The sequence below is a fragment of the Pistacia vera genome, unplaced genomic scaffold, assembly GCF_008641045.1.
Source record: "Pistacia vera cultivar Batoury unplaced genomic scaffold, PisVer_v2 Contig405, whole genome shotgun sequence".
Classification (NCBI taxonomy): Eukaryota; Viridiplantae; Streptophyta; class Magnoliopsida; order Sapindales; family Anacardiaceae; genus Pistacia; species Pistacia vera.
The window spans coordinates 655,729-672,309 of record NW_022196230.1 but is presented as its reverse complement, the minus strand read 5'-3'; the positions used below and the strand labels follow the sequence as shown (position 1 = coordinate 672,309).

The 16,581-nt window shown below is 35.8% G+C and overlaps 1 protein-coding gene across 1 annotated transcript; it reads left to right on the top strand.

The window, feature by feature from the left end:
* Positions 1-1,401: 1,401 nt before the first annotated feature.
* LOC116142113 (pentatricopeptide repeat-containing protein At5g39710-like) lies at positions 1,402-12,855 on the top strand. Its single transcript, XM_031427560.1, has 6 exons — positions 1,402-1,525; positions 9,634-9,718; positions 9,854-9,906; positions 11,966-12,017; positions 12,070-12,262; positions 12,799-12,855. Exons 1-6 carry the CDS (start codon positions 1,402-1,404, stop codon positions 12,853-12,855), a joined length of 564 nt encoding a protein of 187 aa, XP_031283420.1.
* Positions 12,856-16,581: the final 3,726 nt, after the last annotated feature.

The following is a 16,581-nucleotide window of genomic DNA, read 5'->3' as shown; positions in this document are numbered from 1 at the left end:
GAGTGCTAAGAAGAAATTCCTACATACACGCCACCTTCATTGAGTGGCATAAGAAGAAGAAGAATTGTATGACCCGTAAGAGTGCATGTGGGTGAGGGTTGTACCAAGAAGAATTCCTACATGCACGCCACCTTAATTGAGTGGCCTAAGAAGAAGGAAAGAATTTGTACAGTCTACAAGAGTGCATGTAGATGAGGACTGTACTCACTCACACGGCCAAGGTTCCGAATCCATGCATCAACTGAGTCTGATCGACAAAGAATAAGAACAAGAAAAGAAAGAATAAGAATAAGAAAAGAAGGAATAAGAAAGAACAAGAACAAGAAAGAAAAGTGAAGCTTGAGCAAGCATGACAAGAAAGAAAAGAAAAGAAAAGAAATAGAATAAGAAATAGAAAGAATAAAGAAAAATGCATTTTTATGCATTATTGCATTTGCATATCATTCATGTATATTACCATGAATTCCATCATGGTTAGAAAGAATAGAAAAAAGAACAGAGAGAAGGAAAGAATAGCGAGAATTAGGAAGAAAGAAAGAACAGTAAGAATTAGAAACAAAGAAAGAAAAGAGAAAGAACTAGGAACGAAAGAAAGAAGAAGAGAATTAAGTAAGGGAAGAACCAAATAAGGAGAAGAGATAAGGGATTTACTTACTGAGCATTTTTGTGCTCACCCCATTGTTTTTTCCATGTTTTATAGGAAATAGGTGAGCAACGATCGGAAGGAAGTTGACAAGCGGAGAGAATTGGCATTACTGTCCACCGTTGCTAAAGTTTCTGTACTTGTTATTTTGGTACATATAAAGAATTGTATTTTATAAGTAAAGAAAATTTGGGCCCAACTATTTTTCATATGCTAAGTATGTATGTTTTTATTGTATATGTTCTAAAGTATACTAGTAGAAAGAAGTCATTACATTTTTGGTATTAGAGCAAAGATTTTGGAATTTGACAGTGTGCCACTCTCACCACCGCGACGTTCCATAGCCAGCCGTTGTAAGTTAAATTTTCTTTCCTTACTTAAAGTGTTTCATGAGTTGATTAAAGGGGGTTGTTTTGTAGATGAGACGTAGAACCTGAGCAAGTAGTAAGAAAACAGTGAGTACGGGGGAACCTTCTAACCCATCAGAACCTACTCTCTCTACCCTTGATGAAGCTAGAATACAGGGAATTGTACAGCACGTCTTAGTAGAAAGACAGGGGAGAGTTGAACCAGAAAGAGTTGAAACCCCTGTTCAAATACCGCCTCCTAGAGGAGAAAGAGAAAGGTCAGTACCTCAGACAATACAGAATCGGATTGAACCAATTTGTGGGCTTCCAAGTCAACATTAGCCGTCAGAATTTAAAGGTACAACAAACCCTTTAGTGGTAGAAAAATGGTTTAGGTCCGTTGAGCGTACGATGGCACTATTTACTATGACGGACAGGGAGAATATCCGGTATGCCAATTTCTTGTTTCGGGGGGATGCCCGAATTTGGTGGGAATTGATGGAAGACACTCATGATGTTCCTGTGATGACCTGGGGTGAGTTTAGAAGATTGTTTGATGCTGAGTACAGAACAGTGGATCGGGTACATGAGAAGATACAAGAGTTTATTAATTTGAAGCAAGGGCCGAGTACAATGAAGTGAAAGAGTATTCTATGAGGTTTAATTCCCTTGCCAGGCCCGGAATAGTCAGTACCGCAGAATTGAGAAGAGATAAGTTTGTCCATGGTTTGAAGCCAGAGATAGCCCAGGATATAATGACAGGAGCTGAGCCCCCTCAAACCTATAGTGAAGCTTTAGAGCGGGCTTTAAGGGCATAAATTTTTGTAAACAAGCTCACCCCAGCAGGACCAAGTGAACCCTTTCCCGCTCCACAGAGAGAAAGATTTGAGAGTGCAAGAAATAGAGAAGTGAAGAATAAGAAGAAGTTTCAGCCAAAGAAGAACATAAAAGATTGGCAAAATAAACTGTCGAAAACAGTGGAGTTTCCCCCATGTCCTAAATGTGGGAAGACTCATCCAGGAGAGTGTCTGAGAGAGTTAGGCCGTAATGTATGTTATCGATGCCAGCAGCCAGGGCATCTGATGAAAGGTTGTAAATCTCCTCTTCCATCTATAGCACATAATTCCAGAGGCACTAATGCCAGGGTGTTTACAGTAGCACAAGGTTAAGTAGAGGCTAACCCATCAGCTGTTACTGGTTAGTTATTATTTCATGCAGTTCCTCTTTATGTTTTAATTGATTCTGGAGCCACTCATTCATTTATATCTTATGGGATGATAGAAAGATTAGCTTTGAAACCTACTAGAGTGAGTTGACCCATTAAGATAGAGTTACCTGATGGGGTTAGTGTTGTGACCCATGAGATGTTGTCAGGAGAGTCCGTGGTGATCCATGGTCGGGAGTTAGTAGCTGATTTAATAGTGTTTGATATGCCTGACTTTGATGTAATTTTGGGTATGGATTTCCTAGGGAGGTATGGAGTAGAAATTGATTGTCGAAAGAAGAAAGCAAGATTTAATCTTGATAGTGGAGATAAGTTTAGTTTCGGAGAAGGCCATCAATTGAGTATGTTGATTAGTAGCATGAAGGCTAGAAAGATGCTAAGAAAAGGGTGTTCTGGGTATATAGCGGTGCAATGTAGAGATGTCCTACAACCAGAATTGCAGCGTGTGCCACTAGTCCGAAAATTTTCAGATGCATTTTCGGAAGACTTACCGGGTTTGCCTCCGAAAAGAGAAGTTGAGTTTAGTATTGAACTGGCACCAGGAACAACACCTATATCTAAAGCCCCTTACCGAATGGCCCCAGCCGAGCTTCAAGAATTGAAGAAGCAACTCCAAGAGCTCCTACATAAAGGTTTTATCCAACCAAGTCATTCTTCCTGGGGAACTCCAATCTTGTTTGTAAAGAAGAAAGATGGGTCCTTACGGATGTGTATTGATTACAGAGAGTTGAATAAAGTGACAGTGAAGAATAAATACCCGTTACCTCAGATAAATGATCTTTTTGATCAGCTAAATGGTACAGCAGTATTTTCCAAGATTGATTTGAGGTCAAGTTATCATTAGGTAAAAGTGGCAGAACAAGATGTAGCTACGATTGCCTTTCGGACAAGATATGGGCATTATGAATTTGTGGTGATGCCTTTTGGGTTAACTAATGCCCCATCAGTCTTTATGGACTTAATGAACTGGGTGTTCCATGATTGTCTGGATCAGTTTATAGTGATATTTATTGATGACATCCTGGTTTATTCGAAGTCGAGAGAAGAGCATGAGGCACACTTAAAATTTATGCTGCAGCGACTAAGAGAAAAGAAGTTGTATGCCAAGTTTTCTAAATGTGAGTTCTTGCTTGATCAGGTGATATTTCTGGGCCATACTGTTTCTAGCGAAGGGATTTCAGTGGATCCTAGTAAAGTAAAGGCAATCCTAGAATGGCAAAGGCCGAAGACAGAAGACAGAAAAAGAAGTGAGGAGTTTCTTGGGAATAGCTGGTTACTACCGCCGGTTTGTGGCAGGGTTTGCCCAGTTGGCAAAGCCATTGACAACTCTTACCAAACAGAGAGTTCCTTTTATATGGTCAGTTGCCTATGAAGAGAGTTTTCAAGAGTTGAAGAGAAGATTAACGACAGCTCCCGTGTTAGTGTTACCACAAGAGGGTGTAGATTATGACATTTATACAGATGCCTCACTGCAGGGACTTGGTGCCGTATTGATGCAGTTAGGTAGGGTTATAGCTTATGTTTCTCGTCCATTGAAAGAGTACAAAACAAGATACCCTACACATGATTTAGAATTGGCAGCAATAGTTTTTGCCTTGAAGATTTGGAGGCATTACCTTTATGGTGCCAAGAGTAATATCTACACCCACCATAAGAGTTTAAAGTATTTATTTACTTAGAAGGAGTTGAATATGAGACAGAGAAGATGGCTAGAGCTGGTTAAAGATTATGAGTGTGAGATTAAGTATCAACCAGGGAAAGCTAATGTAATAGCCGATGCTTTGAGCAGAAAAGCTTATTTGTCCCGACTCATAAGAAAGAAAGAGTTAATAGAAGAGTTGTGTAAAGAGCAGATTGAGGTCATACCAGGAAGGATTGCCAGGTTAGAGGTCCAGTCTACCTTACTGGAAGAAATTAAAGAAAAGCAACTAACCGATTAGTGGTGTCAGAAACTAGTTCAACAGGTGCATGAGGGCAAGACATCAGAGTTTCAGTTGTTGGATGATGTCCTCCGTTTTAGGAGTCAGTTGTGTATTCCTCAGGATGATGAGTTGAGAAAGAAAATCCTTATAAAGGCTCATGACACACCGTACAGTGCTCATCCTGGAGCAACCAAGATGTATCAAGATTTAAAGAAAGGCTATTGGTGGCCAGGTATGAAGAAAAATATTGCAGAGTTTGTAGCTAAATGCCTGATTTGTCAGCAAGTGAAAGCAGAACACTAGAGGCCATCAGGGTTGCTTCAGCCACTTAGTATTCCTGAATGGAAATGGGAGAGTATCTCGATGGATTTTATTACAGGTCTCCCTAGAGTGTAGAAAGGATACAATGCTATATGGGTGATTGTAGACAAATTGACTAAATCAGACCATTTTCTTCCAGTAAAGGAGAGTACCACTTTGGATCAATTGGCCTAGATGTATATTAAAGAGATAGTAAGACTTCATGGTGTACCCAAGACAATAGCATCGGACAGAGATTCCAGATTTGTCTCAGCTTTCTGGATGAGTTTACAAAGGAACTTGGGTACCAAGTTGGCTTTTAGTACTATCTATCATCCTCAGACAGATGGCCAAACGGAGAGAACAAATCAAGTGCTTGAAGACATATTGAGAGCATGTTGTATGGATTATAAAGTATCCTGGCATGAGATGTTACCCTTGGTGGAGTTTGCTTATAATAATAGCTACCAGTCTACAATTAAGATGGCTCCTTACGAGGCCTTGTATGGTAGACGGTGTAGATCTCTACTGCATTGGGATGAGATGGGCGACAAAGATGAGTTAAATATAGCTCTTGGGCCAGAAATGACTTAGCAAATGATAGAAGATGTGAAACTGATCAGAAGCATAATGAAACAAGCCCAAGATAGGGAGAAAAGCTATGCTGATCTGAAAAGAAAAGAAGTTGAGTTTGAAGTGGGGGACAAAGTTTTTCTGAAAGTTTCCCCCTACAAATAGGTGATGCGTTTTGGTAATAAAGGAAAGTTAGCACCGAGATTCATTGGTCCATTTGAGGTGTTATAGCGAGTAGGAAAGGTGGCCTACAGATTAGCACTACCACCCAGTATGGACAAAGTTCACAATGTATTTCAAATCTCGATGCTTCGTAGGTATATAAATGATTCCTCCCATATTCTAAGCATAGAGGATGTAGACTTGGAAGAGAATCTTGTGTATGAGGAGCATCCAGTGCAAATTTTGGACAGAAAGATTAAAGAGCTCCGGAACAAGAGTATCCCTTTAGTGAAAGTCCTTTGGAGAAATCATAAAGTTGAAGAAGCTACATGGGAGGTGGAGCAGGATATACAGAACAGTTACCCAGAGTTGTTTGTTTGAATTTCGAGGACAAAATTCTTATAAGAGGGGGAGAATTGTAACGCCCACACCGAGGTATATAATTTAATTTATGTTTTTATAGTCCTTAGTTGATTTTGGTTAAAGTTATTTTGAGAGAATGTGAAGAAAATGCCTTAAACTTGTATTAAGGGTAAAATGGTCTTTTCACTCAAAATTAGTTGAAATTGTGGGGAGTGAAAAGAGATAGAATTTCATGGAGAATGCAATAAAAATGAGGGCATTATGGTAATTGACTAAGGGACAAAGACGGAATTTCTAAGAAAGTGTAAGGGCAAAATGGGAAAGTATGTTTGTAAAATAAGATATTAAGGGTTTAGTCTTACAACCCCCTTATTTCTCTTCTTCCACCGCCACTTTCCTTCTCCATTTTCTCTCAACTTTTCACTCAATTTTCCAAGGAATTTTTAAGGCTTTTGAGTGGATTTTGACAAGGTTTTGGTTCTAGGCAACAAGAGGTAAGAATTCTTGCTCTATCTATATAAGATTTACTTGTGTAGAAGTTGAATTCTCATTAAGTTTATGCTTAGGGTTAAGGGGAAATTTGAGTCCAACAAGAATAGAGAGCTTTAGTGGAGACTACTCAAGTATAAGGTAAGTAAATCCAACTCAAAATCCAATTAAAGTTAAAGTTTAAGAAATCAATTGAGTAGAGATTTCTTTAAGCATGATGTTATGATTGTTGGGAAATTGAGATGAGATTGGTGATTATTTATGTTTATTGTTGGATATATTGGAGTATGAGAAGTGTTTTTGATTGTATGATGATAGATTGAAGTTTGGTTGAAATTGGAAGAGTTTAAGAAAGTTTTGGGAGTGTTTTGCCGTGATAGGGATTGTGATGATACAAGAGAGTTTTACTCTCATTTTGGATGGTTTAAGAAACAAATAGAATTATAGTTAAAGTAGAGTTTGTATATACACATTTATTATTTGATGAAAAAACTAAGAGAAGAATGAGTATGAGTAGAAACCTTAATTTTATGCAACATTGCATATTTGCATTTCATGAGTGCAATTAAGTAAGAATTCTAAGCATGAGCCATCATATGCATATATTTGTATATACGTAGTACTTAAGAAAGAATAAAGAATTTTAAGAATAAAACACTCTAAGACTAAAGAGAAAGAAGGAAAAAGCACTAAAGAATTAAAGAAAGAAAAAATGTTAAAGAAGAGAAAAGAATAGGTTGTTGTCATGGGGAACTGTGAGTGCTAAGAAGAAATTCCCATATACACACCACCTTAATTGAGTGGCATAAGAAGAAGAAGAATTGTATGACCCATAAGAGTGTATGTGGATGAGGGTTGTACCAAGAAGAATTCCTACATGCATGCCACCTTAATTGAGTGGCCTAAGAAGAAAGAAAGAATTTGTACAGTCCGCAAGAGTGCATGTAGATGAGGACTATACTCACTCACACGGCCAAGGTTCTGAATCCATGCATCAGCCGAGTCTGATCAGCAAAGAATAAGAATAAAAAAAGAAAGAATAAGAAAGAACAAGAATAAGAAAGAACAAGAATAAGAGAAGAAAGAATAAGAATAAGAAGAGAAAGAATAAGAATAAGAAAAGAAGGAATAAGAAAGAACAAGAACAAGAACAAGAAAGAAAAGAGAAGCTTGAGCAAGTAAGACAAGAAAGAAATGAAAAGAATAGAAAGAAAAGAAAAGAAATAGAATAAGAAATAGAAAGAAGAAAGAAAGATGCATTTTTATGCATTATTGCATATGCATATCATTCATGTATATTACCATGAATTCCATCATGGTTAGAAAGAATAGAAAGAATAGAAAGAATAGAAAGAATAGAAAGAAAGAACAGAGAGAAGGAAAGAACAGCGAGAATTAGGAAGAAAGAAAAAACAGTAAGAATTAGAAACAGAGAAAGAAAAGAGAAAGAACTAGGAACAAAAGAAAGAAGAAGAGAATTAAGGAAAGAACCAAAGAAGGAGAAGAGATAAGGGATTTACTTACTGAGCATTTTTGTGCTCACCCCGTTGTTTTTTCCATGTTTTGCAGGAAATAGGTGCGGTCGGGAGTAAGTCGACAAGCAGAGAGAATTGGCATTACTGTCCACCGTTGCTAAAGTTTTTGTACTTGTTATTTTGGTATATGTAAAGAATTGTATTTTATAAGTAAAGAAAATTTGAGCCCAACTATTTTTCATATGCTAAGTATGTATGTTTTTATTATATATGTTCTAAAATATACTAGTAGAAAGAAGTCATTACAGTTGCTCTATCCAGTTTATAATACAGGTCATTGGTCCAGAAACTGAATACCTAATATCGAGAGTAACCAAAGGTTGACACTATTTCTATGCCTTTGTCTCGTCGAGATAACGTATAATGAAAGGATCAAATTGTATGGTAACCATATCGTTTACAGGTAGCTACTTTGTCGAATCCGAATCTATCGGGTGGCCATAATGCCTTGCTAGGGGCCAATCTTGGTCTATGTATAAGTGAGATGATTAATTGGTGTTAATCGTGATACTATACACTGCCAGTATGATGAGGAGCCTATGGGTCACACACATAGAAGATAATTTAAGACTCAGGAAGTAAGAAGGGTGTTTTCATCTTTTTAGGCAAAAGGGTATTTTGGTAATTTCACAGTGCAATTAAATTTGCTGAGGTCGTAGCTTTATTTAATTTGTTAGAAAAATTAAATAAGTGAAATTACATCTAAATATGTGTTAGCATTTATTTAAATAAATTATCATTATTGTTAAATGTTAATATATATATATTAAATATATATTAATTGATTTTAATTGAAGATAATGATGAATTAAAATAAATATCTAATTGGGAGTGTTTGGAAACATGGGGTGTTTGGGTTGGAGCCCAAGCCTATTCTATATGGGAATAGGGCAATTAAAAACATCACTATAAAAGAAAAGTGTTAATTGAAAGTAAATAAGTCATTCATTATTTTCATTTCATTGAAAAGGAAAAAGCTACAGCCCCTAAACTCTCTCACGCCAGAATTGATTTTTGCCTAAAATCAAACACTCTTCATTTCATCTTGATTCTTAAGGCTAAGGAGGATCTAGCAAATCCCTCCTTAATTCCTTACGATTGTCTTTGTGTGGACTATGTCGATTCGATCTTACACTTGGGTCAGTAGCAAAACATGTTTAGAGACAAACTTGGAGGAGCCTCCAAACGTGCATATGGTTTCTTAAATTCTAGATTAATTTTCTGCAGATTTCTACTATAATATAAACTATAAAATTATACCTCTGATCCTAGCTCTTTGGAATGATCCTTGCATTATGATTTTTGTTTTCTGCTGCGTATATGGATCGTTTCCTAACACAAATAGCATAAAGAAAAGAGAGAAAATGGCAATGTTGTAATATAATATAGCAAATATGGTTTAAAAATAAGATGAAGAGTAAAGAAGAACACTTGTCATTACATTAAAGATACAATGAGATGAAGTGATAGGTTTCAGATAAATACTTGCAAACTTTCATTTCGGGTGAGATTGTATTATTTAAATGTAAATCCACAAAAGACTAAGCCAGTTTGAACCCTAGATAATCCACAAACGCTGCTACTCAAATGGCCTCCAAAACCTTTCTTCGTCGTTGTTATTCTTCTTCTGAAAGGGTTACTAAAACCAAAATCTCATCTTTATTGACAAATTCATGTAAAGTGACTGCAACTATACCAAAAGATTCAGTACATAACATTGAAGGGGTAAGGAGGCTTGATAAATTCCTTCAAAAACATTGTAAAAAAGGTATTATTTCTCTTGACGAAGCATGCTATTTCTTTTGTTTAATGACTCATATGTAACCCAAACCACCGATTTCTTCATTCAACCAGTTGTTTGGAGCTCTTGCTAAGAAAAGGTTTTATAAAGACGTTATTTTGTTCTACAAGAGAGTGGGTTCAGTTGGGTTGTTGCCAGATTTGATTACTTTGAATATTTTAATTAATTGTTTTGTAATGTGGGTAAAGTATGTGATGGTTTTGTTGTTTTTGGGAGGATTTTGTGGTGGGGTTTTAACCCAAATGTTGTGACTTTTGACTTCTTTGATTAAAGGATTGTGTTTGGAGAATAGGAGTTCGGAGGCTACGAGGTTGTACAAGAAAATGGCTGTGTTTGGGGTTATGCCTAATGTGATTACGTATGTGACTTTGATTAAGGGGTTGTGTTAGATAGGGAAGGTAGAGGAAGCTAATGGGTTGATGGGATTGATGATTCAAAGAGGTTTGTAGGCTAATTTGGTGACATTTAATACAATGATAAATGGGCTTTGCAGGGAGGGGAAGATGGAGGAAGCTTTTAGGTTGCTGGAATTAATGAGTCAAAGAGGTATGCAGCCTAATGTTGTGACGTTTAATACAATGATAAGTGGGCTTTGCAGGGAGGGGAAGATGGAGGAAGCTTATAGGTTGCTGGAATTGATGAGTCAAAGAGGTTTGCAACCTGATGTGGTGACGTTTAATACAATGATAAGTGGGCTTTGCAAGGAGGGGAAGATGGAGGAAGCTACTGGCTTGATGGAATTGATGAGTCAAAGAGGTTTGCAGCCTAATCTGGTGACGTGATAATCATATTTTACACTATGATTTTGCATTGAATTTTGATAGGATTTAGGATACTTTTCATACAATTTGGGTCATAATTGCTACCTAATTCTATTAATTTGTCTTTGCAGACCTAAACGATGATTTTTTGAATAAATGATAGTTTTGAGCGTAAATTGTGTAACTTGAGCTTGAAAACTCGGAATGACCTGAATTTAGAAGCTTTGGAAAGCTAAGAAGCAGAGATACAACTTTCATGTTTTGGGTTTTTCCTAATTCTGACCGGACAAGGGTGAAAACTTGGCTTGAAGTCATGAAAAGTACGTTGGGAATTGAAGAAAAAACGTCTTTGGACGTACTTCAGTATTTCTGCCATAACTTGAGCTTTAGACCTCTAATTGTGCTGATTCTTGAATGATTAGAAATATAATTGGAAGGGCTACAATTAACTTTTCAAGATTCAGACTCTATCATGCTCAAATGTGGCCCCAAAGTTCCTCGCCGTGGCAAGGAAAAAGCTTCGCCGTGGCGAAACCTGCATCAGATGTAAAAATAAAATGATGCGTTCTGGCTTGCTAGGGCTTCATCCTTAAGTGAGAGGGGTATAAATTAGAGCGAAAAGGAAGAGAAAAGGGGCTTGGTTCGTCATTTGGAAGGCAGCTTGGAAGGAGAAGTGTATTGAATATTTGGGCTTCAAATTAGAGAAGATTTCTCCATCTTTTGCTTGTTTTTCAATGATGAATCTTGATTCAGTTTATTTTTGTTATTTTATTTCGTTTTTGAGTATGAATTGAGTTTTTTAGCTAGGGTTTGATGTAATCTTGATACAATGATTCAAATTTATACGAATTGATTTACTTTGAGATTAAGTGTTTATCTCTTTGCTTAATGACTTTTGGATGCTTGATCACCATTCAAATGTGTGTTTTTCACAATGAGACTGAGAAGTGATTTTTGATTGTGCCTCTTGGGCTAAATACCTTAGATTAAGAAAACGCTAGAGATAGGTTTAGCGATCTATGAAATCTAGATAGAATTCCATAAAGCTTAAAAAACTTTGAACTATTAATCTTCATTTTGTTGGGTGCGGAAGATTAATAGGGATAAGTAGGGAAATTTAGCCTGAGAAGGTATGTTTTACAACTTAGGGAATTCGATTTTGAATCAAGGAATTAGAACTTGGGTAATAGATTCTATGAATTGGGTTAGCGTATCTAGGTGAAATCAACACCCTAGCATTCTTTTAGCATTGTTTAATTAGTTAAGTTGTTGGGTTTTGCTTTAATTTCATTATCATTCATTTATATTTGTTAATTTGTATTTAGTTTGTTAATTTTCCATCAATCCAATTTATTGTTTCTTCAATTAGGACTTAAACTAGAGAAATCAGTACTTAGTAATACTATCCTCGTGGGAACAATACTCACTCATCACTTTATTACTTTGTGCGACTAGTGCACTGGCTAATTTGCATGTTGTAGTTACAACGCATCATGACGTTCACTACAATGATAAGTGGGCTTTGCAAAGTAGGGAAGATGGAGGAAGCTAATGGGTTGTTTGAATTGATGAATCAAAGTGGGTTGCAACCTGATGTGCTGACTTTTAATTCAATGATAAATGGGCTTTGCAAGGAGGGGAATACGGAGGAAGTTAATGGGTTGTTGGAATTGATGAGTCAAAAAGGTTTGAAGCCTGATGTGGTGACATTTACTACAATGATAAATGGGCTTTGCAAGGAGGGGAAGATAGAGGAAGCTAATGGGTTGTTGGAATTGATGAGTCAAATAGGTTTGCAGCCTGATGTGGTGACATTTACTACAATGACAAATGGGCTTTGCAAGGAGGGGAAGACGGAGGAAGCAAATGGGTTGTTGGAATTGATAAATCAAGAAGGTTTGCAGCCTAATTTTGTGACTTTTACTACAATGATAAATGGGCTTTGTAGGGAGGGGAAGATGGATGAAGCTTATAGTTTGCTGGAATTGATGAGTCAAAAAGGATTGCAGCCTGTTGTGGTGACGTTTAATACAATGATAAGTGGACTTTGCAAGGAGGGGAAGATAAAGAAAGCTAATGGCTTAATGGAATTGATGAGTCAGAGAGGTTTACAGCCTAATGTGGTGATGTTCACTACAATGGTAAGTGGGTCTTGAAAGGTGGGGAAGATGGACGAAGCTAATGGTTTGTTTGAATTGATGAATCAAAGAGGGTGGTTGCAGCCTAATGTGGTGACGTTTACTGCAATCATAAATGGGCTTTGCAAGGAGATGAAGATGGAGGAAGCTAATGGGTTGATGGAATTGATTTGTCAAATAGGTTTGTAGCCCAATGTGGTGACGTTCACTACAATGATAAGTGGGCTTTGCAAGGTGGGGAAGATGGAGGAAGCTAATGGGTTGTTTGAATTGATGAATCAAAGAGGTTTGCAGCCTGATGTGGTGGCGTTCACTGCAATGATAAGTGGGCTTTGCGAGGCGGGGAAGATGGAGGAACCTAATGGGTTGTTGGAATTGATGAGTCAAAGAGGTTTATCAAGAATGTCCATCAATCAAACGAAAAATGCAACACTAGAACTAATTACTAATTACTATTCCAAGAATTGATTTCTAAGGATTTGATCTCAATTTCACTGAAGATTTGTTTATACTATTTCCGGTGTGAAGTGTCTAAGCAGGATGTTTTAGTTGATGAAATTGCGGTTGTCGTGAAGAGACTAGAAGATATATCTTGAGGAGAAGAAGTGTTTTAGGCTAAAATGAGTACAATTTAGAAATGTATTATAGGAAGAGTGTAATGTTTATGCAAGGTTTAGAAAAATTATTTTGTGTTTTCAATTGGTTTATGAGAGGACTATAGACCGTTCTAAATGAAGAAGAAGGTGTTTAAGGGTTGTTTTGTATTTGCATAAAATAGTTTGTGTTAGTAATCAGAACCATCAAAGTCAACTAAACTTGAGGATGAATTTCGTAATGTTAAAAAAGTTTAATGAACTATTAACGTACCCTTAAACATTATATTATTACAAAGGTAGTAAACATTATATCCAAGTACATTAAAAATGTCAAAAAAATTCACATAATGGTATTTTGAACTACAATAATGCATGTCACTTCTTACATTAGTATTTAAGTCTACTAACCAGCCATCCCTTGCGTAACATAGACCAAATGGACCAAATGAAGCAAAAACAAATGAGCGACACATGACATATGTAGGATTTGAGCGTTACATATTCAAATGAAAGAAATTTGCCTCATTTCTTAAAATTATTAAGAAGAAACTGAAAAGATCAGAAGATACAACACAGTTTAGATTGCTTAAATACAAAACCAGATTCAGTTTAATTTGTCTATAAGTTACAATAAAGATCAAATGTTAGAGAGATTAGTATCTTTAGAAAACTCATCTAAAAGTTTGAGAAGATTCAAGTATTATCTCTAAATAATTTAAGCTAAATATAATCCCTATAGTTTTAAAAATAACAAAATCCGTCCTAGAAACTAGAAAATTGAAACTACAAACATATCACAAGAGTAATTTCTCTTGTTTCTCAAACTAATGGGGTTTATTCTAACGATCCATAACCACCATCAAATCATATGATTGAAATCCAAAAGACTCCACATTGAAAAACCCTCATAATTATCTCAGAAACCAATAAAACCCTTAAAAGTTGAAAACTAACACAAACCATCCCAAAAAGTAGCGGTGAGCACGGGTAACATGTAGAACCAGAATCGGAACCTACCTGGAATCGATACTATGCGGGTAGGTTTTGGTTCCATTTTATTGGAACTGACATTGTGCAATTTCAGTTTCAGTTTTGGTTCCCACAGGTTTTGGAACTAGAACCAGAACTGGAACCTGGGAAAAGAACCTGAAGCGGGTACCAAGCTTGGAACTTGTTTGTGTTTTGGTTTTGATTGAGAAATTTTATGTGAATTGTGATGAATTGATTAAATTTTAGTGTTGCCAGAAGATTTATGAGTCACATTGGACACAAATGAATGAATAATCAAAAGTTGAAAACTACTAAATGTAGGTTTCTTAATTTGTTAGGGGTGTATTTGTAAACTTTTAAGGTATTCTTGTCATTTTTTAAACTAATAGGGTTGTAACTGATTTTTTATATGGTACCCGGGTAAGGAACCTGCACTGTGCAATTCTAGTTTTGGTTCCCCTGAAAAATGCAAGGTATCCGAAACCGCTAACCCCTACCAAAAAGTACAGATATTTCACATTTCATTCAGCTACATGCAAAGCTATTGAATTTCGTTAAATAACTCGTTTAACACACACAAGTGGGTTTATGCAGTAGAAAGAAGCAAACTAGTTATATCACAATCATATGAATTGTATCCAAAAGGTTTCATTGATAGGTAAATAAATAAAATCTCTTTAGTTATCCAAAAATCAGTAAAACCCCTAAAGTTTAAAAACAAACACAAACTACACCTAGAGTACAAATGTTTCAGAGGTCCATTCTAAACATTTCATCCACCACTAGAGCCACTGAGTTTACTTAAACAACTGGATCAAATCACACACAAGTGGGTTTATGTTAATGCAGTAGAAGAAACCAAAAAAGAAAAGAAAAATGTGCCTTTAAGCTATTACTGAAGGTGCTGGGGCTGAGAAGAGGATCCATAGAGACTTTACAAACAGAAGGAAAAAAAATTGAATGAATGGTATATGAAGAAAGGACACTAAGTAGTGATGAATTTTTTTAAGAAATTAGAAAAAAAAAATTACAAAGTGGGAAGTTTGTGTTGTGTTGTGTTGTGTCTTGACTGGTTTTACAACTAGAATGTTCAACTGTTTTCTTCTGTTTTTGTTGTTGGTACTTGGTAGTTATTTGAAGCAATGGTGGAAGAGAGGGAAAGCTGGACTGATTGTGATAGGGACGGACGGCTATGATTTATTAAAGAACTAGATAGAAAGCGCGCGGGTATGTTTATAGAATTTTTTTTTACATTATTATTAATTGTTTGTCTGGTATTAATTATTTGTATTGAAGTTAATTTTATATTGAATTGATAATTAAAGAAACAAGTAATAAAAATATTATATACAAAATAATGCGTATTAAATTTGTGCTAATTTTAAATATATATTTAATGTTGGTGTAAAGATACTGGACAGGTTCTAGTAGTTGTATCTCTACCCATTTAACATGTAAAACAAACTCCTTGTTCTTGGCCTTCTTTCTTTATCTTTTTCTTTTTGAAAATAATAATAATAAATTGAAGTTCCTAGCCAAGTCTTCTCATATTGCATTGCACCACAAAATCGTTAACTTTATAGTAAAATTACTAGTACCAAAAATTTTAAGCTATATATCTATCAACTTAATTATCCAAAAACACATGAACAACTTTCTTACTTTAGCATAGAAAACATATGTAAATCAATCTAACTTCTACAATTCAATCTTTTTATCTCGATCTATCATTTTCTCTTCTTTCATCAAGAAGAGAAGCCTAGGAATTTGAGTACTTGAGTTTAGGTTGGTGAACATGGTACTCGGGTGAAATAGTCGCGAATATTATAATACCACTGAGCAAGGCTAACACTAATCCTAAACTATTAACAACCATGGATTCTAGACATTGTTTAAATACACTTTTCCGCCATTATAAAAATGTCAGTTTCCCTAAAAGACCTTTTTTGCAGTCACCATAGCCAACCCATATGTGTAGAGACCAAGGAAAATGTGCCATGGCAATACACTAATTCTTGATGCACGCACCTCCCCTCAATGCCAAAAGCTCAAGAAGCCCACTATCCACTGCAATTTCAATCAAAGTAACTACAACATTGTTACACTATTCTCTCCAGTGTTATGTAATACCAAAACTAATCTTCTGTAAAGTTTATACACCATCCCAACAAAATTTGTTGTACAATAAAACTTTGTTTGCTCCCCCTGGATTTCTTCTCTTTCAGTAAGTTATTTGCAATTGTCATCTTTCAACAACCAAATTTCACAAAATCTCAAACTTAAATTATTTAGTGCACTCCAACAATATATGTGCACACCAAACACATAATTAGCTTCCAATGATCCAGTAACTTTAAAGATCAAATTCAAGTTATATGTGATTTTAACACTCCTAACCTATGATATTTGCAAGACTTGGAACTGAATTTGATGAGTCTATGGACTGAAAATCAGGCCTTTCTAGCTCAAATTAATCTAATTCTGAAATTTAAAACCACAGAAGTTGGAAATTTGAAAAATCTAGTTCTCCATAGCTGTAAAAATGGCAAATCTCTTCTTTACAGTCACCAATTGAACAATAAATAAATGAAATAGAACAATTGAGATTGAAACTAACAGAAGTCATAGAGTAAGAAGATATCTAGACAAAGTCACAATTTTTCAATTTAAGAAACAACAGAAAAGCATAGCACAGGATAGTCACCTTAGTGGTTTCAGGATTCATGTTAAAGATTG